Source organism: Oncorhynchus nerka, linkage group LG11, assembly GCF_034236695.1.
Source record: "Oncorhynchus nerka isolate Pitt River linkage group LG11, Oner_Uvic_2.0, whole genome shotgun sequence".
Taxonomy (NCBI): domain Eukaryota; kingdom Metazoa; phylum Chordata; class Actinopteri; order Salmoniformes; family Salmonidae; genus Oncorhynchus; species Oncorhynchus nerka.
In genome coordinates, this window is record NC_088406.1 from 27,965,583 (window position 1) to 27,991,947 (window position 26,365).

Below are 26,365 nucleotides of genomic sequence, written 5' to 3' on the forward strand. Positions count from 1 at the left end.
AAGGGCCTAGCAATTTTGGAATCATTGCTTTGACTCGTTAACAGGTGACTCAGTGTCTGTATTGTCATTCCATTAGGTCATGATGACATTACAAATGTTTCAAATTCTCTCTCATGAGTAGATCAATCTTAAAAGGGCAAAGGAGGAACTTCCTTGTCATTTCTAATCCATAAAATATGGAACATTTTACAAACGGAAATGGCTACTGTGGAGATCTAAATCGAATCTAGTTTTATTTCCAAACGTATTTGGTACAGCAACTCTTCCATAAAGCCGGTATCATTTCCTGTCCTTGATTGACAGGATTAAGATTGCCTCTGTGTGTTGGTATGTATTTGAGGGCATGGGGGAGAGGGATTATTTTTCTGCAGCCTTGAAAAACTAGTGTAAATTATGTGTTGGGCAGTGCAAGTCACGTGTTCAACAGCCACACTTCCTCAAACAAAATAACATTGACACCTCATGGAGGGAGGGAGGGAGGGAGGGAGGGAGGGGAGAAACCACTTGCTACAGTACCTTTTCTCTATCACTTAATTTGGATCCTGGACTCTCAGTCTTTCTCTTCTTTTGTCTATTTCTCTAACTTTTTCTCTCTTTCGCCAACTGTAGTGTGTTGATTTTATTGGTTTCTGAGTGATTATTGCTTTCTGAGTGATTACTGTTGATTTAGTACTATTGTGCATTAGTGGTAAGTGTTATTGAGAGGACATGGCTGAAGAAGTAACTGGCCTAGCTAGCCATAATATCTGACCGGACAGCTGCCTCTGTGGGTCAGAGGTGTATCTCTAACCTCACTTTGTCAGGTGATCATTGGCCAGCCAGTGTAGGTGCTCAGCAGGCTAAAAGAGATTCAGGCTGTCCGAAATCGAACCCTATTCCCTCATGGGCTCTGGCCAAAAGTAGTGCGCTATATACAGTGCATTCGGAAAGTATTCAGACCCCCCTCTTTCTAAGATGTATTTAATAAATGTTCCTCATCAATCCACACACAATACCACACAATAACAAAGCAAAAACAGGTTTTTAGAAATGTTTCCAAATGTATAAAATAAAACACAGGAATAACTTTTTTAGTAAGAATTCAGACCTTTTGCAGGCGCATCCTGTTTCCATTGATCATCCTTGATATGTTTTTACAACTTGATTAGAGTCCACCTGTGGTGAATTCAATTGATTGAACATGGTTTGAAAAGGCACAGACCTATCTATATAAGATCGCACAGTTGACAGTGCATGTCAGAGCGAAAGCCAAGCCATGAGGTTAAAGGAATTACCGTAGAGCTCTGAGACAGGATTGGGTTGAGGCACAGATCTGGGGAAGGGTAACAAAACATTTCTGCAGCATTGAAGGTTCCCAAGAGCACAGTGGCTTCCATCGTTCTTAAATGGAAGATGTTTGGAATCATCAAAACTCTTCCTAGAGCTGGCTGCCCTGCCAAACTGAGCAATCGGGGGAGAAGGGCCAAGAACCTGCTGGTCACTTTGACAGAGCTCTAGAGTTCCTCTGTGGAGATGGGAGAACCTTGCAGAAGGACAACCATCTCTGCAGCACTCCACCAATCAGGCCTTTATGGTAGAGTGGTCAGATGGAAGTCACTCCTCAGTAAAAGGCACATGACAGCACGCTTGGAGTTTGCCAAAAGGCACCTGAAGACTTAGACCATGAGAAGCAAGATTCTCTGGTCTAATGAAACCAAGATTGAACTCTTTGGTCTGAATGCCAAGCTTCACATCTGAAGGAAACCTGGCACCATCCCTACGGTGAAGCACGGTGGTGGCCAGTGGTGTAAAGGACTTAAGTAAATATACTTGAAAGTACAACTTAAGTAGTTTTGGGGGGTATCTGTACTTTACTTTAAAATGTATATTTTTGACAACTTTTACTTTTATTCCACCACATTCCTAAAGAAAATAATGTACTTTCTACCCCATACAATTTCCCTGACACCCAAAAGTACTTGTTACATTTTGAATGCTTAGCAGGACAAGAAAATGGTCTAATTCATGCACTTAAATAGAAAATCCCTGGTCATCCCTACTGCATCTGATCTGGCAAACTCACTAAACACAAATGCTTTGTTTGTAAATTATGAGTGTTGGAGTGTGCACCTGTGAATGGAAAAAATCTGTATATTTAAAAGAGCAAACAAATTGTGCCGTCTGGTTTGCTTAATATAAGGAATTTGAAATCATTTATACTTTACTTTTGATACTTAAGTATATTTAAAACAAAATACTTTTGGACTTTTATTCAAATAGGATTTTACTGGGTGACTTTAACTTGAGTCTTTTACTCAAGTATGACAATTGGGTACTTTTTCCACCACTGGTGGTGGCAGCATCATGCTGTGGGGCTGTTTTTCAGCTGTAGGGACTGGAAGACTAGTCAGGATCGAGGTAAAGATGAACGGAGCAAAGTACAGAGAGATCCTTGCGCTCAGAGCGCTCAGGACCTCAGACTGGGGCGAAGGTTCACCTTCCAACAGGACAACGACCCTAAGCACACAGCCAAGACAATGCAGGTGTGGCTTAGGGACAAGTCTCTGAATGTCCTTGAGTGGCCCAGCCAGAGCCCGGACTTGAACCTGATCGAACATCTCTAGAGAGACCTGAAAGTAGCTGTGCAGCAATGTTCCCCATCCAACCTGACAGAGCTTGAGAGGATCTGCAGAGAAGAATGGGAGAAACTCCCCAAATACAGATGTGCCAAGCTTGTAGCGTCATACCCAAGAAAGGAAAGGGAAAGAGGGCCACCTAGTCAGTTGTCCAACTGAATGTATCTTCCGCATTTAACCCAACCCATCTGAATCCGAGAGGTGCGGGGAGCTGCTGGCCCAACGCTCTAAGACTCGATGCTGCGATCGCTGCCAAAGGTGCTTCAGCAAAATACTGAGTAAACGGTCTGAATACTTAAGTAAATGTGATATTTCAGTTTTTTAATTTGAATAAATTAGCAAAACATTTCTAAAAACATGTTTGTTTTGTCATAGGGTATTGTGTGTCGATTGATGAGGGAAAATAACAATTTAATCAATTTTAGAATAAGGCTGTAATGTAACAAAATGTGGAAAAAGTCAAGGGGTCTGAATATTTTCCTGAATGCACTGTAGGGAATAGGATGCCATTTCAGATCCACCACCCCTAGTGTGCTTTTACACTATGTTTTGGAATGGTCAATGAAGAGAATCTGGCAGTTGGTCAGCACAGGAGGGCCTCTCCTTCTCGCCTGTGAAATATCACGTTGTTCTCATATTGACATGTCTGTGAACAAGGACACAAATCGGGCCTTTACATAAGATCTGTACTGGATGACCCGTGCACTGAGAACAGGGAGAATATGGTAGAACTGTGACTAGTACAAGTTTCTTATCAGGCATGAGAATGTGTGACTTAAATTGTACTAAGTCAATTTGCATTGGTGTACTGATGTGATAAACACTCTTGTTTCTTAAACGTGGATTGACATTTGAGGAATGATACATATATTAATATAACAAGAACAGAGAGGATATGCATAAATGCATAAGTAAATATTGATACAATGACATTACCGGAATGTGGATACATTATAGAGGGCTGTAAATATCAGGGGATGAATTAACGTTACCAACATTCTTTCCCTTCCACCAATTGTGACCACTTCCTGTGTCTCAATCTCCTAACAGTCACTTCCTGTCCTTGTTGAGTGTCTTCATTGCCAACTACATCACTCTTTTAACAGACCTCCAAAATAATGGATTTTTTTTTACATAGAAAATATAAGGTCACTTTACAATTCATACATTGAATTGACCTGGGGGGATATGGAACTCTCTCTCTCTCTCTCTCTCTCTCTCTCTCTCACTCTCTCTCCCTCTCTCAATTCAACTCAATTCAATTCAAGCTTTATTGGCATGGAAAACATATGTTAACATTGCCAAAGCAAGTGAAGTACAGTTGAAGTCGGAAGCTAACATACACTTAGGTTAGAGTCATTAAAACTTGTTTTTCAACCACTCCACAAATTTCTTGTTAACAAACTATAGTTTTGGCAAGTTGGTTAGGACATCTACTTTGTGCATGACACAAGTCATTTCTCCAACAATTTTGTAAATACAGATTATTTCACTTATAATTCATTGTATCACAATTCCAGTGGGTCAGAAGTTTTCATACACTAAGTTGACTGTGCCTTTAAATAGTTTGGAAAATTCCAGAAAATGATGTCATGGCTTTAGAAGCTTCTGACAGGCTAATTGACATCATTTGAGTCAATTGGAGGTGTACCTGTGGATGTATTTCAAGGCCTACCTTCAAACACAGTGCCTCTTTGCTTGACATCATGGGAAAATAAAAAGAAATCAGCCAAGACCTCCACAAGTCTGGTTCATCCTTGGGAGCAATTTCCAAATGCCTGAAGGTACCATGTTCATATGTAAAAACAATAGTACGCAAGTATAAACACCATGGGACCATGCAGCTGTCATACCGCTCAGGAAGGAGACGTGTCTCCTAGAGATGAACGTACTTTGGTGCGAAAAGTGCAAATCAATCCCAGAACAACAGCAAAGGAAGATGCTGGGGGAAACAGGTACAAAAGTATCTATATCCACAGTAAAACGAGTCCTATATCAACATAACCTGAAAGACCGCTCAGCAAGAAAGAAGCCACTACTCCAAACCGCCATAAAAAAGCCAGACCACGGTTTTCAACTGCTCTTGGAGTCTCTCCCCTCTGTCACTCACTGACCTTATTGTACCAGTAGATGGCAGTACATTCTCACAAGAAAGTTGGGACAAGAGGACAAAATAACAGTAATTTGAAAATAAATTACAACAATAATTTTGGAATATTTTTTAATTGAACCTTTATTCATCTAGGCAAGTCAGTTAAGAATTTTTATTTATTTACAATGATTGCCTACCCCGGCCAAACCCTAACCCAGACGACGCTGGGCCAATTGTGAGCCACCCTATGGGACTCCCAATTATGGCCGGTTGTGATACAGCCTAGAAACGAGGTCTGTAGTGATGCCTCTAGCACTGAGATGCAGTGCCTTAGACCGCTGCGCCACTCGTGAGCCCAAACATGGGGAGCAGGGTGTGCAAAACAGTACAGGAAGAGACAGGAGAGTCTGTATATGGCACTACAAATTGTGTTTTCATCCTTCTTTGCATGAGATATTTATATATAATGAAACAGCAACACGTTTTGATTATCTTTGTTTGATTGTATTTCTATAGACTTGCTCCAAATAAAAGTAAAGTCACGAGAGCCAAATTCAAACAACTTCGGTCAAGCCATCATTCTCCACTGATCCAGAGAGGGTAGCAGGCGGGAGTGGCACGATGGCCCAGTTTCTCTCTAATCACCTGAAATCTAGGCAACAGGGCAGAGCCAATCGGTGTGAATGTGATTAGAATTTCATTAGACACAGCAAGTTGCCTGAGGTCAGAACCCTCTGGGCTGTAAAATTAAGTGTGTCTCTTTTTATGTATCCTTTATTCATCGAGGTGAGTTGTATTGGACTTCGAGAGTGGATGACATTTTGTCTGTATTTGCCTCCCTTACATACCATTACATTATTCCTGCTCTTCTGCAGGACTCAGGGAACTGGCTGTGTGCCCTCCCATCCTCCAGGATTTGGCTGCTCCTCCTCTCCTGCCTGCGTCATGAAGGGGGCTTGTTTTCTAGATGTTTGGGAGCGGGGAGCTTTCCCATGGGAAACACAGGCAGAGCAGGTCACAGCACGCCAGTCAGAGCTTCATCTCAACACACAAATTAAACAAAGACCTGGCTATTGTCTGCACTCTGCTAACTACTCTGGTTCCCACCATATTTCTCTCTCCATCGTTCTATCTCCCCCAACCTGTATACTGGTAAACCACGTACATAGAGAACATTTAATGAACAAGTGCTGCGCTCTGATCTTTGTATTTAGTGATAGTTAGGCCAGTGTTATTGTGATTATCGATGTACCCTTAGGCACGGCATTTAACCCAGCACCATTGAGAGCATCTTGACTAGCTGCATCACCGCTTGGTATGGCAACTGCTACTGACCAGCACATCACAGGGGCTGAGCTCTGTGTCATCCAGGACCCATATACCAGGTGGTGCCAGAGGAAGGCCCTAAAAAATTGTCAAAGACTCCAGCCACCCAAGTCAGAGACTGTTCTCCCTGCTACTGCACGGCAAGCGGTACCGATCCACCAAGACTGGAACCAACAGGACCCTGAACAGCTTCTACCCTCAAGCCATACGACTGCTAAATAGTTTGTTAAATAGTTAACTAATATCTACCCGGACAATCTGCATTGACCCTTTTTGCGCTAACTCTACTCAAATCAAATCAATCTCATTTATTTGTCACATACACATGGTTAGCAGATGTTAATGCGAGTGTTGCGAAATGCTTGTGCTTCTAGTTCCGACAATGCAGTAATAACCAACAGGTAATCTAACCTAACAATTCCACAACAACTACCTTATACACACAAGTGTAAAGGGATGAAGAATATGTACATAAAAATACATGAATGAGTGATGGTACAGAACGGCATAGGCAAGATGCAGTAGATGGTATAGAGTACAGTATATACATATGAGATGAGTAATGTAGGGTATGTAAACATAAAAGTGGCATTGTTTCAAGTGGCTAGTGATACATGTATTACATAAAAATGGCAAGATGCAGTAGATGGTATAGGGTACAGTATATACAGTGGGGCAAAAAAGTATTTAGTCAGCCACCAATTGTGCAAGTTCTCCCACTTAAAAAGATGAGAGAGGCCTGTAATTTTTATCATGTCACTTCAACTATGACAGACAAAATGAGAAAAAATATCCAGAAAATCACATTGTAGGATTTTTAATGAATTTATTTGCAAATGATGGTGGAAAATAAGTATTTGGTCACAGCGGGGTGGAGATGTTGTTACCTACCCTCACCACCTGGGGGCGGCCCGTCAGGAAGTCCAGTACCCAGTTGCACAGGGCAGGGTCGAGACCCAGGGTAGGTCTGTGGACCTATTGGGACGGTAAGCAAATTGGAGTGGGTCTAGGGTGTCAGGTAGGGTGGAGGTGATATGGTCCTTGACTAGTCTCTCAAAGCACTTCATGATGACGGAAGTGAGTGCTACGGGGCGGTAGTCGTTTAGCTCAGTTACCTTAGCTTTCTTGGGAACAGGAACAATGGTGGCCCTCTTGAAGTATGTGGGAACAGCAGACTGGGATAAGGATTGATTGAATATGTCCAATAACACACCAGCCAGCTGGTCTGCTCATGCTCTGAGGACCCGGCTGGGGATGCCGTCTGGGTCTGCAGCCTTGCGAAGGTTAACACGTTTAAATGTTTTATTCACGTCAGCTGCAGTGAAGGAGAGTCCACAGGTTTTGGTAGCGGGCCGTGGCACTGTATTGTCCTCAAAGCGAGCAAAGAAGTTGTTTAGTCTGTCTGGGAGCAAGACATCCTGGTCCGCAACGGGGCTGGTTTTCTTTTTGTAATCCGTGATTGACTGTAGATCCTGTCACATACCTCTTGTGTCTGAGCCGTTGAATTGCGACTCTAATTTGTCTCTATACTGACGCTTAGCTTGTTTGATTGCCTGGTGGAGGGAATAGCTACACTGTTTGTATTCCGTCATGTTTCCGGTCACCTTCCCTGGTTAAAAGCAGTGGTTCACGCTTTCAGTTTCGCCCGAATGCTGCCATCAATCCACGGTTTCTGGTTTGGGAATGTTTTAATAGTTGAGGAATGTTTTAATAGTTACTCATCATATACGCTGCTGTTACTGTTTATTATCTATCCTGTTGCCAAGTCACTTTATCCATACCTATATAGTGGGGAGAACAAGTATTTGATACAGTGCCGATTTTCCAGGCTTTCCTACTTACAAAGCATATAGAGGTCTGTCATTTTTATCATAGGTTCACTTCCAGAAAAAAAAGAAAAAATCCAGAAAATCACATTGTATGATTTTTAAGTAATTCATTTGCATTTTATTGCATGACCTAAGTATTTGATCACCTACCAACCAGTAAGAATTCCGGCTCTCACAGACCTGTTAGTTTTTCTTCAAGAAGCCCTCCTGTTCACCACTCATTACCTGTATTAACTGCACCTGTTTGAACTCGTTACCTGTAAAAAAGACACCTGTCCACACACTCAATCAAACAGACTCCAACCTCTCCACAATGGCCAAGACCAGAGAGCTGTGTAAGGACATCAGGGATAAAATTGTAGACCTGCACAAGGCTGGGATGGGCTACAGGACAATAGGCAAGCAGCTTGGTGAGAAGGCAACAACTGTTGGCGCAATTATTAGAAAATGGAAGAAGTTCAATCAGCCTCGGTCTGGGACTCCATGAAAGATCTCACCTCGTGGGGCATCAACGATCATGAGGAAGGTGAGGGATCAGCCCAGAACTACACGGCAGGACCTGGTCAATGACCTGAAGAGAGCTGGGACCACAGTCTCAAAGAAAACCATTAGTAACATACTACGCCGTCATGGATTAAAATCCTGCAGCGCACGCAAGGTCCCCCTGCTCAAGCCGGCGCATGTCCAGGCCCGTCTGAAGTTTGCCAATGACCATCTGGATGATCCAGGGGAGGAATGGGAGAAGGTCATGTGGTCTGATGAGACAAAAATAGAGATTTTTGGTCTAAACTCCACTCGCCGTGTTTGGAGGAAGAAGAAGGATGAGTACAACCCCAAGAACACCATCCCAACCGTGAAGCATGGAGGTGGAAACATCATTCTTTGGGGATGCTTTTCTGCAAAGGGGACAGGATGACTGCACCGTATTGAGGGGAGGATGGATGGGGCCATGTATCACGAGATCATGGCCAACAACCTCCTTCCCTCAGTAAGCACATTGAAGATGGGTCATGGCTGGGTCTTCCAGCATGACAATGACCCGAAACACACAGCCAAGGCAACTAAGGAGTGGCTCCGTAAGAAGCATTTCAAGGTCCTGGAGTGGCCTAGCCAGTCTCCAGACCTGAACACAATAGAAAATCTTTGGAGGGAGCTGAAAGTCCGTATTGCCCAGCGACAGCCCCGAAACCTGAAGGATCTGGAGAAGGTCTGTATGGAGGAGTGGGCCAAAATCCCTGCTGCAGTGTGTGCAAACCTGGTCAAGAACTACAGGAAACGTATGATCTCTGTAATTACAAACAAAGGTTTCTGTACCAAATATTAAGTTCTGCTTTTCTGATGTATCAAATACTTATGTCATGCAATAAAATGCTAATTAATTACTTAAAATCATACAATGTGATTTTCTTGATTTTAGATTTTTTTTAGATTCCGCCTCTCACAGTTGAAGTGTACCTATGATAAAATTACAGACCTCTACATGCTTTGTAAGTAGGAAAACCTGCAAAATCGGCAGTGTATCAAATACGTGTTCTCCCCACTGTATGTACATATTTACCTCAATTACCTTGCACCCCTGCACATCGGCACGGTACTGGTATCCTGTTATTTTTAGCCATTTTTACTCATTGTATATACAGTGCCTTGCGAAAGTATTCGGCCCCCTTGAACTTTGCGACCTTTTGCCACATTTCAGGCTTCAAACATAAAGATATAAAACTGTATTTTTTGTGAAGAATCAACAACAAGTGGGACACAATCATGAAGTGGAACGACATTTATTGGATATTTCAAACTTTTTTAACAAATCAAAAACTGAAAAATTGGGCGTGCAAAATTATTCAGCCCCTTTACTTTCAGTGCAGCAAACTCTCTCCAGAAGTTCAGTGAGGATCTCTGAATGATCCAATGTTGACCTAAATGACTAATGATGATAAATACAATCCACCTGTGTGTAATCAAGTCTCTGTATAAATGCACCTGCACTGTGATAGTCTCAGAGGTCCGTTAAAAGCGCAGAGAGCATCATGAAGAACAAGGAACACACCAGGCAGGTCCGAGATACTGTTGTGAAGAAGTTTAAAGCCGGATTTGGATACAAAAAGATTTCCCAAGCTTTAAACATCCCAAGGAGCACTGTGCAAGCGATAATATTGAAATGGAAGGAGTATCAGACCACTGCAAATCTACCAAGACCTGGCCGTCCCTCTAAACTTTCAGCTCATACAAGGAGAAGACTGATCAGAGATGCAGCCAAGAGGCCCATGATCACTCTGGATGAACTGCAGATATCTACAGCTGAGGTGGGAGACTCTGTCCATAGGACAACAATTAGTCGTATATTGCACAAATCTGGCCTTTATGGAAGAGTGGCAAGAAGAAAGCCATTTCTTAAAGATATCCATAAAAAGTGTTGTTTAAAGTTTGCCACAAGCCACCTGGGAGACACACCAAACATGTGGAAGAAGGTGCTCTGGTCAGATGAAACCAAAATTGAACTTTTTGGCAACAATGCAAAACGTTATGTTTGGCGTAAAAGCAACACAGCTCATCACCCTGAACACACCATCCCCACTGTCAAACATGGTTCTGGCAGCATCATGGTTTGGGCCTGCTTTTCTTCAGCAGGGACAGGGAAATGGTTAAAATTGATGGGAAGATGGATGGAGCCAAATACAGGACCATTCTGGAAGAAAACCTGATGGAGTCTGCAAAAGACCTGAGACTGGGACGGAGATTTGTCTTCCAACAAGACAATGATCCAAAACATAAAGCAAAATCTACAATGGAATGGTTCAAAAATAAACATATCCAGGTGTTAGAATGGCCAAGTCAAAGTCCAGACCTGAATCCAATCGAGAATCTGTGGAAAGAACTGAAAACTGCTGTTCACAAATGCTCTCCATCCAACCTCACTGAGCTCGAGCTGTTTTGCAAGGAGGAATGGGAAAAAATGTCAGTCTCTCGATGTGCAAAACTGATAGAGACATACCCCAAGCGACTTACAGCTGTAATCGCAGCAAAAGGTGGCGCTACAAAGTATTAACTTAAGGGGGCTGAATAATTTTGCACGCCCAATTTTTCAGTTTTTGGTTTGTTAAAAAGTTTGAAATATCCAATAAATGTCGTTCCACTTCATGATTGTGTCCCACTTGTTGTTGATTCTCCACAAAAATACAGTTTTATATCTTTATGTTTGAAGCCTGAAATGTGGCAAAAGGTTGCAAAGTTCAAGGGGGCCGAATACTTTCGCAAGGCACTGTATCTTTGTTCTCTCTGCATTGTTGGGAAGGGCCCGACAGTAAGCATTTCACTATTAGTCTACACAAGTTGTTTACTAATTCGATTTGATTTAATTGCTCCTGTAAGTCTCTCTGGATAAAAACTTCTGATAAATTACGTAGCCCTTTTCTGCAGTCGAATGACCAAAGCGGAATGTTAATCATATTTTTAATAATTCCATAATTAATCAACTCTGGTGTTTCTATCTAACCGTTCCAAACGGTTTTGTTATATTTCAGTCTTCTGTGATGTATATAAAGTGTAATATTGGGATGCAAACTGGTAATTGAAGACACTTCAACTCTATATCTGACATGGTACAGATGTCTTCTTTTTTCTAAGCCCATAACCATGTGTGTGAGGTGTATACTTTTACTTTAAAGTAGATTTGTTTGACTACCAAGAAACACTGATTTAGCCCACTGCAGTAATTAAATGTAAATTAATAGGTTATTTAATAAAAGCTAAATTGCTGTTCACAGGTCTCTTACATTAGGGGCTAAGGAGGAGAATGTGTGTCACTCAGGGCTCATCGTGGCTGTTCATCCTCTCTGATGTAAGCACATGTAAACAGTGGTTCAGTAGATGCTGCTTGCTCTGCCTGCCTGTCTGCTTTATATCTGTCTTACAAGGGGAAATACGGCGTGGACAGCAGCGAGTGAGAGAGCAAGTGGTGTGTGGAAGCTGTGGTGTGCTGTGTCGTCAGTTGGTGTTTTTAATCAGAGAAAGGTGAAACAGACACAGTGTATGTGTGAGAGGAATCAATCCAAAGCACCCGTATTATGACTATAGCTTCTTTAGTTAGCTCTTGAGTATTCTACTACATCTCCAACAATGCATCTCGCCTAGAAGGGCCATTCCAGGCAGCCTTTATTGCAGTCATAATGCATATTTGCTTAAATCACTGTACACATCAAGACAGGCTTCTATTTGAACCAGGTGTCTACTTCCTTAATACACACAGCATTTGCTCATTTGCATAGTTAATTGTCTAAGTCCAGCATTCACTTCCAGCATTTTAATCAATTTCCTGCAATAATGTGTTGTCATTTACACAGTCACGTGTCTTTTGTCTTAGTGTGCCTCTATTTCACAAAAATTATTATTTTCCTTGTAATGGAGACGCAGGGAGTCAGTTTAATAGGAATGAACATAGAGTGAATACAAAAACAGGAGTAGCGTCTAAACATGAAAACAGGAAACCATACTACCTAATGGGTGATACAAAGGAGTTCTAGATAAAGGGGAAGTAATCAGGGAGTGATGGAGTCCAGGTGTGCCTCATGATGGGGAGCAGGTGTGCGTAATGATGGTTGCCAGGTGTGTGGTTAGTAGACCGGCGACGTTGAGCGGGGGAGCGGAGGTAAACATGACTGTAACCCCCCCCCCCCACACACACGGCTCCAGCTGCAGGACAACGCAGGCCAGGGTACGGTCGAGAAGTGGGCAGGTCTGGTTGAGAAGCGGGCAGGTCCGGTCGGCGAAAGTGGAAATCTCGGATGAGGTTGGGATCTAGAATGTCATCCACCGGAACCCAACACTGCTCCTCTGGACCGTAACCTTCCCAGTCCAACAGCTACTGGAGCCGACACCCACAACATTGGGAGTCCAGGAGGGATCTGACAACATGTCCAGGGGAGGTGGAGGGGTGTCGCGGGGGGCGACATCAGCCAGGGGACCAGGAACCACCGGCCTGAGGAGGGAAATGTGAAAACAGGGTGAGATCCAGTAGTTTGTGGGAAGCTGTAATTGGTATGTTACCTCATTGACCCTCTGGAGGATTTTGAATTGCCCCACAATCCTGGGGCTCAGCTTCAGGCAGGGCAGGCAGAGTGAGAGGTTCCTGGTGGAGAGATGAGATCAACAGGATGGAACACAGGCGATCAACAGGACGGAACACAGGAGCCTCAATGCGGTGGCAATCCGCATGCACCTTCTGGCGGTTGGACAGCGCGTTGGAGCCTCACATGGGCAGCGTTCCAAACTTCTTTGGTGCCCCAGAACCACTCGTACACCACAGGGGCTTCGGTCTGGCTTGGGGTCCACAGGGCCAGGGCCGGCTGGTACGCCAGGACACACTGGAAGGAAGACTGCCCGGTGGAGGAGTGACGAACTGAGTTCTGGGCGTACTCCGCCCAGGGAAGGAACCGGGTCCACTCCCCCTGCCAGTCCTAACAGTGACTCCTCAGGAATCTCCCCAGCTCCTGGTTGGTCCTCTTCAGCTGCGCATTGGACTGAGGCCGGTACCCGGATGTGAGGCTGACCGTGACCCCCAGCTTCTTCTAGAAGGCTTTCCATACTCACGACGTGAATTGGTGACGGGACCACAGTTGGTGCTGGAAGACCTGGAGAGTGCTAGGGAGACCAGCTAGAGGGAGAAAACAAAATGATTTGGAGAATCTGTCCACAACAACCATAACAGTGGTGAAACCGTCAGACAGGGGAAGATCAGTAACAAAATCTATAGACAGATGGGACCAAGGCCGCTCAGGCACTGGGAGGGGAAGGAGTTACCCTGCTGCGGCGTGCCTGTAGGACTTGGTTTGAGCACATACTGAGCAGGAATTGATGTAGCGGGCGACGTCCTGCGCAAAGGTGGACCACCAGCACTTAATGGAGATGGATTGAGCTGTGAGGGCGATACCTGGGTGTCAAGGGACATGTGTGCCCAGGTTAATAGCCGATCCTTTGCCTCCGTAAGAATGTGGGTGCTCTCCGGAGGACAGGTAGCAGGTGCAGGTTCCCTCTCCAGAGCCTGGCATATGTCCACGTCTATGTCCCAAAGCACAGGTGCAAAGATTCGGGAGGGCAGTATGATGGGCTCCCTCAGATCCGGAATGTCTCCCAAATCGTGGAGACGTGACAGGGCATCGGCTTTTAATGTTCTTTGAACCTGGGTGGTACGACAAGGTCCTCCTGCTGTAGTTGGAGTAGTCGCTCACCCCCCTCTCTGCCCTTCTGTGGATGATCGAAGACTCCTCTGAACAGAGCCAAGAATCTCCCATAGGAACCCAGCTCCTCCTCTCTGCCAGATGGCCATATCACACTCTGCAGTGAAATAACCAGGGCAACGTTGGACCTCTCAGGGGCGGGGGCTCCCGTTTGATGAGCAAAATAGAGGGAGCACTGGAGGAGTAAGCCACTGCATTTGGATGAAGTCCCGTCATATTTGTCCAGAAGGGACAAACGGGCATCGTTGACCTGGGCAGACTGCTGAATGGGCTGGGGTGCATGCTCGCTGGGTTGACTCATGGTAGAAGATCCTCCACTCGTTGGGGGTGGCGCCTTAGAGGAAGATTTAGACATTGAAGAACGCAGAGGACCTCATCCATAGTCCCCAGTTGCGCCAGCTGGTCGTGGTGTTGGCAAAGTGGTTCCCCCTGTTCGCCGACCATCTGGGAGATGTCTCATTTGGCTGCTGCTTCCATTCTGTGAGGTAGTATTCTGTAATGGAGACGCAGGGAGTCAGGAAGCAGGTGCAGTCGTTGAGTTTACTTCACCTTTATCTAGCACTCCGTTGTATCACCCATTAGGCTGTATTGTTTCCTTTTTTCATGTTTAGACGCTATTCCTGTTTTTGTATTCATTCAGTGATGGAGTCCAGCTAAGCCTCATGATGGAGCGCATGTGTGCTTAATGATGGCTGCCAGGTGTGTGTAATGATGGTTGCCAGGTGTGTGTAATGATGGTTCCCAGGTGTGTGTAATGATGGTTGCCAGGACCGGTGGTTAGTAGACCGGCAACATTGAGCGCGGGAGTAGAGATGACATTATTTATTTTCATTTTTTACTGTGCATTTTTGGCAGTGTTTATTTTCACCACTAGATGGCGCTCAACCTATTTCTGGTGGTCTGTACTTCCGAAGTTGTTAACTGGTGGAGGCTGGTGGGAGGAGCTATAGGAGGACAGGCTCATTGTAATAGCTGTAATGGAATACATGGAACAGAGTCAAACGTCTATTCCTGCCATGAAAAGGAGCCCATCCTCCTATAGCTCCTCTCACCAGCCTCCACTGATGTTGACTGTTGAAAAGATGGCACCCTACTGGATGGCCGCCGTTTTGTGAGCTCCGACCCAACTTTGCTATTTTGTCATTCTTTTGGTGTTCATTTGTACTTTATTTTCACAAAATGTATCCGCTATCATTTCTTATAGCCAACAAGAAATGTTGAATTTCAGATCGGCAGTTACTTACCTCAGCTCTGACTTTGACTCATCAGCCCTGGGCTCTTTCTGTAATTCTGACCCAATCTTTGATGTATCCAAGAGGAAACGCCGGTGTTACAGAGGCAAAAGTGGGAGTCCTGGCGAGATTAAGGTGAAGGGAAAACTGGCCACCTCTACCCTCCATTCTTCTGACCAATATGGGTGAACAATCTTGGCCAATAGAATCACTTGATAATAAGGTGGATGACCTCCGATCACAGATTTGCTACCAATGGGATTCTCATAACTGCAAAATGCTCTGCTTTTCTGAGATACCCCCCATGGCTGTCCAACTCGATGGATTCTCCATTCCCGAGTGGACAGGACAGGGAAGTCAGAGATATTGACAGTGGGAGGGGTTTGCCTCTTCATCAACAACAAATGGTGTGCCGACTAGAGTGCAGTGGAAGTCTTGACCCATTGTTGACCCTTCTTGGAATACCTGATGGTCAAAGGCCGACCCTTCTACCTCCTGAGTGAGTTTTCAGCTATTGTTGTCTCAGGACAAAAAAAATAACAAGCTGGCAGTTAACAAACTGTACAAGGCTATAAACAAGCAGGAAAACTTGCTGCTTTCTTCATTGTGATGCCCAACTTCCATCAACACGTCTCCTTCACTACTAGGGGCAATAAAGGCTCCTGAGTGGCACTGCATCTCAGTGCTAGAGGCACAACCTGCCTTAATCGGGAGTCCCATGGGGCGGCGCACAATTGGCCCAATGTCGTCCGGGTTAGGGGAGGTTTGGCCGGGGCTGTAATTGTAAAATAAGAATTTGTTCTTAACTGACTTGCCAAGTTAAATAAAGTATTTTATTTGTATTTTTGCACTCTCTATGCACACTCACAGGACTCTACACACACACACACACACACACACACACACACACACACACACACACACACACACACACACACACACACACACACACACACACACACTTCATTTTCTCACACACATAACATTCATACACATTTATACTGACTCTACACACACTCACATTCAATCTTCATATATGCTGCTGCTACTCTGTTTATCATATATCCCGATCCCTAGTCTCCCAGTATCCCTGCACATTACAGTTTGCTCAGAAAATGCAGCACGGCTGGCGCTTAAATGTACACACAGAGCCAACATTAATACTATGCATAACAATCTCTCATGGCTCAAAGTGGAGGAGAGATTGACTTCATCACTACTTGTTTTTGTAAGAAGTATTGACATGCGGAATGCACCGAGCTGTTTATATAAACTACTATAAACTACTACGCATTGTTGGTTTTAGAGCTTGCAAGAAAGGCATTTAATTGTACTTGTATGATATTGCCATCTTCTTGTGAAGATTTCTATATGTTATTATATATCCTGATAGGATAAACAGTTCTCCAGGAGTTGTGAGATATGATCTTCTGCGCAGTGTGAAAGAGGTTAAAAGACGACGTATAAGTAAACTACGTAGCTCTTGAGATACGTAAACTACGTAGCTCTTGAGAATACACAGAACCCACGGTGTGCTAAGTGAAGTGACAGACAGCTAAGACTTTAAAGGTTTTAAATGAACTGTTCTATTCGTTTTGTTTGCAGCTCTTGGGAGTCTATTACTGAGTGCAGATTATTTGTTTGTATGCGTTCCTGTAGCGTGTCTACTTTTTAACTGTCCAAACTCAACCCAACCTGTCAAGCCGTGCCAATTGACGAGGAATGGATTGTGTGCCAGTCAAAGGTGGAAGGATGGTTTAAAGTAATGAACTATCGGACGGGGACAGTGAAGGTGGCGCAGCGATGGACAAGGACGCACTCCGCCAGTGCGAACTCATCCAGAATATGATCGAGATCTCCATCTCTAGTTTACAAGGACTCCGAACCAAATGCGCTGCATTGAGCGACCTCACTCGGAAAGAAATACGCACTTTGGAGGTACAGTATGGTCAGCATAGCCATAACATACACTTCGACAGTTATCGTAATAAACTTCAGCTTATTGGTGTGTGTGTGTGTGTGTTTGTGTGAGCGAGAGAGACAGTGGAACATGACATTGTTTGATGTGTGTTGTGCCCATGATATAGGCTACTAGATTGGTTTTTATATAGAAAATAATAGACATTGCAAGCACACCACATTCTTAAAATAAATACAAATGATACAGTGATATCGTGTATATCGCTCTGGCCCAAAGATGAACAGTATTTGATGTGCTGTATTCCTATAGTAGGTACAATTGAAGTCGGAAGTTGACATACACCTTCACCAAATACATTTAAACTCAGTTTTTCACAATTCCTGACATTTAAGCAGAGTAAAAATTCCCTGTCTTAGGTCAGTTAGGATCACCTCTTGATTTTAAGAATGTGAAATGTCAGAATAGTAGAGACAATTATTTATTTCAGCTTTATTTCTTTCATCACATTACCAGTGGGTCTGAAGATTACATACACTCAATTAGTATTTGGTAGCATTGCCTTTAAATTGTTTAACTTGGGTCAAACGTTTTGGGTAGCCTTCCACAAGCTTCCCACAATAAATTGGGTGATTTTTGGCCCATTCCTCCTGACAGAGCTGGTGTAACTGAGTCAGGTTTTTAGGCCTCCTTGCTTGCATACGCCTTTTCAGTTCTGCCCACAAATTGTCTATGGGATTGAGGTCAGGGCGTTGTGATGGCCACTCCAATACCTTGACTTTGATGTCCTTAAGCCATTTTGCCCCAACTTTGGAAGTATGCTTGGGGTCATTGTCCATTTGGAAGAGCCATTTGCAACCAAGCTTTAACTTCCTGACTGATGTCTTGAGATGTTGCTTCAATATATCCACGCAATTTTCCTCCTCATCATGCCATATATTTTGGTGAAGTGCACCAGTCCCTCGTGCAGCAAAGCACCCCAACAACATGATGCTGCCACCCTCGTGCTTCACGGTTGGGATGGTGTTCATTGGCTTGCAAGCCTCCCCCTTTTTCCTCCAAACACAACGATGGTCCTTATGGCCAAACAGTTCTATTTTTGTTTCATCAGACCAGAGGACATTTCTCCAAAAAGTACGATCTTTGTCCCCATATGCAGTTGCAAACCGTAGTCTGGATTTTTTATGGTGGTTTTGGAGCAGTGGTTTCTTCCTTGCAGAGCGGCCTCACTCGTTTTACTGTGGATATAGATACTTTTGTACCTGTTTCCTCCAGAATCTTCACACTGTATTTTGCTGTTGTTCTGGGTTTGATTTGCACTTTTCGCACCAAAGTACATTCATCTCTGTTTGTACAGATGAACGTGGTACCTTCAGGCATTTGGAAATTACTCCCTATGATGAACCAGACTTGTGGAGGTCTACAATTTTTTGGCTGATTTCTTTTGATTTTCCCATGATGTCAAGGAAAGAGGCACTGAGTTTGAAAGTAGGCCTTGAAATACATCCACAGGTACACCTCCAATTGACTCAAATTATGTCAATTAGCATATCAGAAGCTTCTAAAGCCATGACATTATTTTCTGGTATTTTCCAAGCTGTTTAAAGGCACAGTCAACTCAGTGTATGTAAACTTCTGACCCACTGGAATTGTGATACAGTGAATTATAAGTGAAATAATATGTCAGTAAACAATTGTTGGAAAAATTACTTGTGTCATGCACAAAATAGATGTCCTAACCGACTTGCCAAAACTATAGTTTGTTTACAATAAATTTGTAGAGTGGTTGAAAAATGTGTTTTAATGACTTCACCCTAAGTGTATGTAAACTTCCGACTTTAACTGTATATTGTATTTAGGTTCAACTTCCCTGTTCCTTCCATGCCCATAATCAATAACAGTTACGTAGCCTAAGGCAGCACCTATGTGTTAAAACTGTTTATTACAGATTTTAAACTATAATTAACAGTTTATGAACTTCTTATAAAACAGTAAGACAGAAACACATTGATGAAAGGTACAATGAAGGATATGGCTGGCTGTCATCAAACAAAGTCTGTGTGATATTTTGACACATCTGTCCCCCCCAATGAATACTGTCAGTTTCACTTCTCCCTCAAGTCAGTATGTCCCCCAGGCAACCCACAATGCACAGCTCTACTCTTCACTAAAATAAGATTGAGTTGCCACTTCCACCTTGATCCATTCACATTGTTATTCAGCTGGGTATTACAAACGGAGCGACCTCCTTATAATGTAAAGCCCTTTAGGATCACACATACATGGAGATGCCAACTGTCATTATCATCACATCACCTATTCTGTACTGGTCATATCAGGTACAGTACCAATCTCCCATGGGATTGTTGACTTCGAAGCACTGGATAAGACCGTATGTTCTGGGTTTCTCATCGCTATCATTGCCATCTTCCCAAGGAGAGAGCTGGTTCAGGGAGTGCAGATTTACATTTACATTTAAGTCATTTAGCAGACGCTCTTATCCAGAGCGACTTACAAATTGGTGCGTTCACCTTAAGACATCCAGTGGAACAGCCACTTTACAATAGTGCATCTAAATCTAGTAAGGGGGGTGAGAAGGATTACTTTATCCTATCCTAGGTATTCCTGAAAGAGGTGGGGTTTCAGGTGTCTCCGGAAGGTGGTGATTGACTCCGCTGTCCTGGCGTCGTGAGGGAGTTTGTTCCACCATTGGGGGGCCAGAGCAGCGAACAGTTTTGACTGGGCTGCGCGGGAACTGTACTTCCTCAGTGGTAGGGAGGCGAGCAGGCCAGAGGTGGATGAACGCAGTGCCCTTGTTTGGGTGTAGGGCCTGATCAGAGCCTGGAGGTACTGAGGTGCCGTTCCCCTCACAGCTCCGTAGGCAAGCACCATGGTCTTGTAGCGGATGCGAGCTTCAACTGGAAGCCAGTGGAGAGAGCGGAGGAGCGGGGTGACGTGAGAGAACTTGGGAAGGTTGAACACCAGACGGGCTGCGGCGTTCTGGATGAGTTGTAGGGGTTTAATGGCACAGGCAGGGAGCCCAGCCAACAGCGAGTTGCAGTAATCCAGACGGGAGATGACAAGTGCCTGGATTAGGACCTGCGCCGCTTCCTGTGTGAGGCAGGGTCGTACTCTGCGGATGTTGTAGAGCATGAACCTACAGGAACGGGCCACCGCCTTGATGTTAGTTGAGAACGACAGGGTGTTGTCCAGGATCACGCCAAGGTTCTTAGCGCTCTGGGAGGAGGACACAATGGAGTTGTCAACCGTGATGGCGAGATCATGGAACGGGCAGTCCTTCCCGGGAGGAAGAGCAGCTCCGTCTTGCCGAGGTTCAGCTTGAGGTGGTGATCCGTCATCCACACTGATATGTCTGCCAGACATGCAGAGATGCGATTCGCCACCTGGTCATCAGAAGGGGGAAAGGAGAAGATTAATTGTGTGTCGTCTGCATAGCAATGATAGGAGAGACCATGTGAGGTTATGACAGAGCCAAGTGACTTGGTGTATAGCGAGAATAGGAGAGGGCCTAGAACAGAGCCCTGGGGGACGCCAGTGGTGAGAGCGCGTGGTGAGGAGACAGATTCTCGCCACGCCACCTGGTAGGAGCGACCTGTCAGGTAGGACGCAATCCAAGCGTGGGCCGCGCCGGAGATGCCCAACTCGGAGAGGGTGGAGAGGAGGATCTGATGGTTCACAGTATCGAAGGCAGCCGATAGGTCTAGAAGGATGAGAGCAGAGGAGAGAGAGTTAGCTTTAGCAGTGCGGAGCGCCTCCGTGATACAGAGAAGAGCAGTCTCAGTTGAATGACTAGTCTTGAAACCTGACTGATTTGGATCAAGAAGGTCATTCTTAGAGAGATAGCGGGAGAGCTGGCCAAGGACGGCACGTTCAAGAGTTTTGGAGAGAAAAGAAAGAAGGGATACTGGTCTGTAGTTGTTGACATCGGAGGGATCGAGTGTAGGTTTTTTCAGAAGGGGTGCAACTCTCGCTCTCTTGAAGACGGAAGGGACGTAGCCAGCGGTCAGGGATGAGTTGATGAGCGAGGTGAGGTAAGGGAGAAGGTCTCCGGAAATGGTCTGGAGAAGAGAGGAGGGGATAGGGTCAAGCGGGCAGGTTGTTGGGCGGCCGGCCCTCACAAGACGCGAGATTTCATCTGGAGAGAGAGGGGAGAAAGAGGTCAGAGCACAGGGTAGGGCAGTGTGAGCAGAACCAGCGGTGTCGTTTGACTTAGCAAACGAGGATCGGATGTCGTCGACCTTCTTTTCAAAATGGTTGACGAAGTCATCTGCAGAGAGGGAGGAGGGGGGGGGGGGAGGAGGATTCAGGAGGGAAGAGAAGGTGGCAAAGAGCTTCCTAGGGTTAGAGGCAGATGCTTGGAATTTAGAGTGGTAGAAAGTGGCTTTAGCAGCAGAGACAGAAGAGGAAAATGTAGAGAGGAGGGAGTGAAAGGATGCCAGGTCCGCAGGGAGGCGAGTTTTCCTCCATTTCCGCTCGGCTGCCCGGAGCCCTGTTCTGTGAGCTCGCAATGAGTCGTCGAGCCACGGAGCGGGAGGGGAGGACCGAGTCGGCCTGGAGGATAGGGGACATAGAGAGTCAAAGGATGCAGAAAGGGAGGAGAGGAGGGTTGAGGAGGCGGAATCAGGAGATAGGTTGGAGAAGGTTTGAGCAGAGGGAAGAGATGATAGGATGGAAGAGGAGAGAGTAGCGGGGGAGAGAGAGCGAAGGTTGGGACGGCGCGATACCATCCGAGTAGGGGCAGTGTGGGAAGTGTTGGATGAGAGCGAGAGGGAAAAGGATACAAGGTAGTGGTCGGAGACTTGGAGGGGAGTTGCAGTGAGGTTAGTGGAAGAACAGCATCTAGTAAAGATGAGGTCGAGCGTATTGCCTGCCTTGTGAGTAGGGGGAAGGTGAGAGGGTGAGGTCAAAAGAGGAGAGGAGTGGAAAGAAGGAGGCAGAGAGGAATGAGTCAAAGGTAGACGTGGGGAGGTTAAAGTCGCCCAGAACTGTGAGAGGTGAGCCGTCCTCAGGAAAGGAGCTTATCAAGGCATCAAGCTCATTGATGAACTCTCCGAGGGAACCTGGAGGGCGATAAATGATAAGGATGTTAAGCTTGAAAGGGCTGGCAACTGTGACAGCATGGAATTCAAAGGAGGCGATAGACAGATGGGTAAGGGGAGAAAGAGAGAATGACCACTTGGGAGAGATGAGGATCCCGGTGCCACCACCCCGCTGACCAGAAGCTCTTGGGGTGTGCGAGAACACGTGGGCGGACGAAGAGAGAGCAGTAGGAGTAGCAGTGTTATCTGTGGTGATCCATGTTTCCGTCAGTGCCAAGAAGTCGAGGGACTGGAGGGAGGCATAGGCTGAGATGAACTCTGCCTTGTTGGCCGCAGATCGGCAGTTCCAGAGGCTACCGGAGACCTGGAACTCCACGTGGGTCGTGCGCGCTGGGACCACCAGATTAGGGTGGCCGCGGCCACGCGGTGTGGAGCGTTTGTATGGTCTGTGCAGATCAGAGTGCTTGTTGTGTACTAGTGACTGTAGAAACATCTAAATGTGGACTTCTCTCCCTCCCACACATTCTCAGTGTGGGCTGTTGAACAACAAAACCAAATGAAGCGCAGTGGGAGGGGAGGAAGGAAGGGGAGAAAAGGGGAAAGAAGGGCGGAGAAGATAAAGGAGGAGATATCCAACATGGCCGTTTCTTATTACAGATAAACAGTGAGGGGTTGTCTTTAAGACTGGACTGGGGGAACCAGGGAACCAGCAGTCAACAACATGGTTAGAACAAAAGAGGCAGACTAAGCCACTGCCAGGCCTTTCTCTTCCTCTGTCTTTATCTGTGTCTCTCTCCTCTCTCTCCCTCCTCTCTCTCTCTTCTCCCCCCCTTCTCTTTCTTTTTCATTCCCTTTCTCTCTTTTTCTCCCCCTCCTCTCTCTCTCTCTCTCTCTCTCTACCCCCATCTCTTTTTATCTCTAACCCACAATAGGCCTGTCTGCCCTCTACCCCCAAGCCATAAGACTCCTGAAGAGCTAATCAAATGGCTACCCAGACTATTTGCATTGTCCCTTCCCCCCCACCCCCTCTTTTACACTGCTGCTACTCTCTGGTTATTATCTAGTTATTATAGTCACTTTAACTCTACCGACATGTACATATTACCTCAATTACCTCGACTAACCGGTGCCCTCGCACATTGACTCTGTACCGGTACCTCCTGTATATAGTCTCCACATTGACTCTGTACCGGTACCTCCTGTATATAGCCTCCACATTGACTCTGTACCGGTACCTCCTGTATATAGTCTCCACATTGACTCTGTACCGGTACCTCCTGTATATAGCCTCCACATTGACTCTGTACCGGTACCTCCTGTATATAGCCTCCACATTGACTCTGTACCGGTACCTCCTGTATATAGTCTCCACATTGACTCTGTACCGGTACCTCCTGTATATAGTCTCCACATTGACTCTGTACCGGTACCTCCTGTATATAGTCTCCACATTGACTCTGTACCGGTACCTCCTGTATATAGTCTCCACATTGACTCTGTACCGGTACTTCCTGTATATAGCCTCCACATTGACTCTGTACGGGTACCTCCTGTATATAGTCTCCACATTGACTCTGTACCGGTACCTCCTGTATTTAGTCTCCACATTGACTCTGTACCGGTACCTCCTGTATATAGCCTCCACATTGACTCTGTACCGGTACCTCCTGTATATAGTCTCCACATTGACTCTGTACCGGTACCTCCTGTATATAGTCTCCACATTGACTCTGTACCGGTACCTCCTGTATATAGCCTCCACATTGACTCTGTACCGGTACCTCCTGTATATAGCCTCCACATTGACTCTGTACCGGTACCTCCTGTATATAGCCTCCACATTGACTCTGTACCGGTACCTCCTGTATATAGTCTCCACATTGACTCTGTACCGGTACCTCCTGTATATAGTCTCCACATTGACTCTGTACCGGTACCTCCTGTATATAGTCTCCACATTGACTCTGTACCGGTACCTCCTGTATATAGTCTCCACATTGACTCTGTACCGGTACCTCCTGTATATAACCTCCACATTGACTCTGTACGGGTACCTCCTGTATATAGTCTCCACATTGACTCTGTACCGGTACCTCCTGTATATAGTCTCCACATTGACTCTGTACCGGTACCTCCTGTATATAGCCTCCACATTGACTCTGTACCGGTACCTCCTGTATATAGTCTCCACATTGACTCTGTACCGGTACCTCCTGTATATAGTCTCCACATTGACTCTGTACCGGTACCTCCTGTATATAGCCTCCACATTGACTCTGTACCGGTACCTCCTGTATATAGCCTCCACATTGACTCTGTACCGGTACCTCCTGTATATAGCCTCCACATTGACTCTGTACCGGTACCTCCTGTATATAGCCTCCACATTGACTCTGTACCGGTACCTCCTGTATATAGTCTCCACATTGACTCTGTACCGGTACCTCCTGTATATAGCCTCCACATTGACTCTGTACCGGTACCTCCTGTATATAGTCTCCACATTGACTCTGTACCGGTACCTCCTGTATATAGCCTCCACATTGACTCTGTACCGGTACCTCCTGTATATAGTCTCCACATTGACTCTGTACCGGTACCTCCTGTATATAGCCTCCACATTGACTCTGTACCGGTACCTCCTGTATATAGCCTCCACATTGACTCTGTACCGGTACCTCCTGTATATAGCCTCCACATTGACTCTGTACCGGTACCTCCTGTATATAGCCTCCACATTGACTCTGTACCGGTACCTCCTGTATATAGCCTCCACATTGACTCTGTACCGGTACCTCCTGTATATAGTCTCCACATTGACTCTGTACCGGTACCTCCTGTATATAGCCTCCACATTGACTCTGTACCGGTACCTCCTGTATATAGCCTCCACATTGACTCTGTACCGGTACCTCCTGTATATAGCCTCCACATTGACTCTGTACCGGTACCTCCTGTATATAGCCTCCACATTGACTCTGTACCGGTACCTCCTGTATATAGTCTCCACATTGACTCTGTACCGGTACCTCCTGTATATAGCCTCCACATTGACTCTGTACCGGTACCTCCTGTATATAGTCTCCACATTGACTCTGTACTGGTACCTCCTGTATATAGCCTCCACATTGACTCTGTACCGGTACCTCCTGTATATAGCCTCCACATTGACTCTGTACCGGTACCTCCTGTATATAGTCTCACTACTGTTAATTTACTGCTGCTCTTTAATTATTTGTTATTTTTATAAACATTTTTACTTATCTATTTTTACTTAACACTTATTTTTCTTAAAACTGAATAGTTGGTTAAGGGCTTGTAAGTAAGCATTTGACTGTAAGGTCAACACCTGTTGCATTCAGCACATTTGACAAATATAATTTGATTTGATTTGTCTGTATAGGGTAGTCAGGCCTGAGCTAAGTGGCTGTAAGGGGAGTTGGGTTTCTCAGGTCTGTCCATGTGAACCAGTGGCGGATTTAGGTATAGGCGACATGGACAGCCGCCCAGGGCGGCATCTTGCCAGGGGCGGCACGGGGTGCCCGCACCCAAAAATTTGGTATGGTGACATTTGCGTGATTGGTTTTCTATCGCTCATTTGCACGTCACGTCAATGATATCATGTCACCATGTGGGACTGTGGGTCAATTAACCTTGTCGGAGTGGGCACCCTGATTCTAGTTTGTGAGCTAGGCAGGCTACTGCCTGGGAAGGTCTCCCACTCAGAAGTACGAGATGGGGAGGGCGGGGATAGGTTGACCTCAGGACTCCCCACTGGAAGCCCGAGGTAGGGGGAGCGGGGGAATCTATCAAATAGTGCACCTCTAACTTTGTACAGTACTAATTTAATTAGTAAAATCAGTCACACTACGAAATGCTGCCAAATAAACCACAATTCATTCATAATACTGTGAATACATAGTTAAACAGACATATATTGTTTCATTTTTGTCTGGTTTGTGCGAAATCGTTAAGAATAAAATAAACCAGTGTGCACACCACCAAGATGAATTGGTTTAGTCTTGACTCTTGGTTGACAGTGTTGGGGGATGGGTAATGT

At 45.3% G+C, this 26,365-nt stretch overlaps 1 protein-coding gene across 1 annotated transcript in view; it reads left to right on the forward strand.

Annotated features, from left to right (window-relative positions):
• Window positions 1–16,785: 16,785 nt before the first annotated feature.
• Window positions 16,786–26,365, forward strand: part of LOC115136644 (kinase suppressor of Ras 1-like) — a 75,797-nt gene continuing 66,217 nt past the window's right edge. The window contains exon 1 of the mRNA XM_065024360.1: window positions 16,786–17,265. Within this exon, the coding sequence (XP_064880432.1) occupies window positions 17,131–17,265 (135 nt within the window). The 5' untranslated portion in view covers window positions 16,786–17,130. The remainder of the gene's footprint in view (window positions 17,266–26,365) is intronic.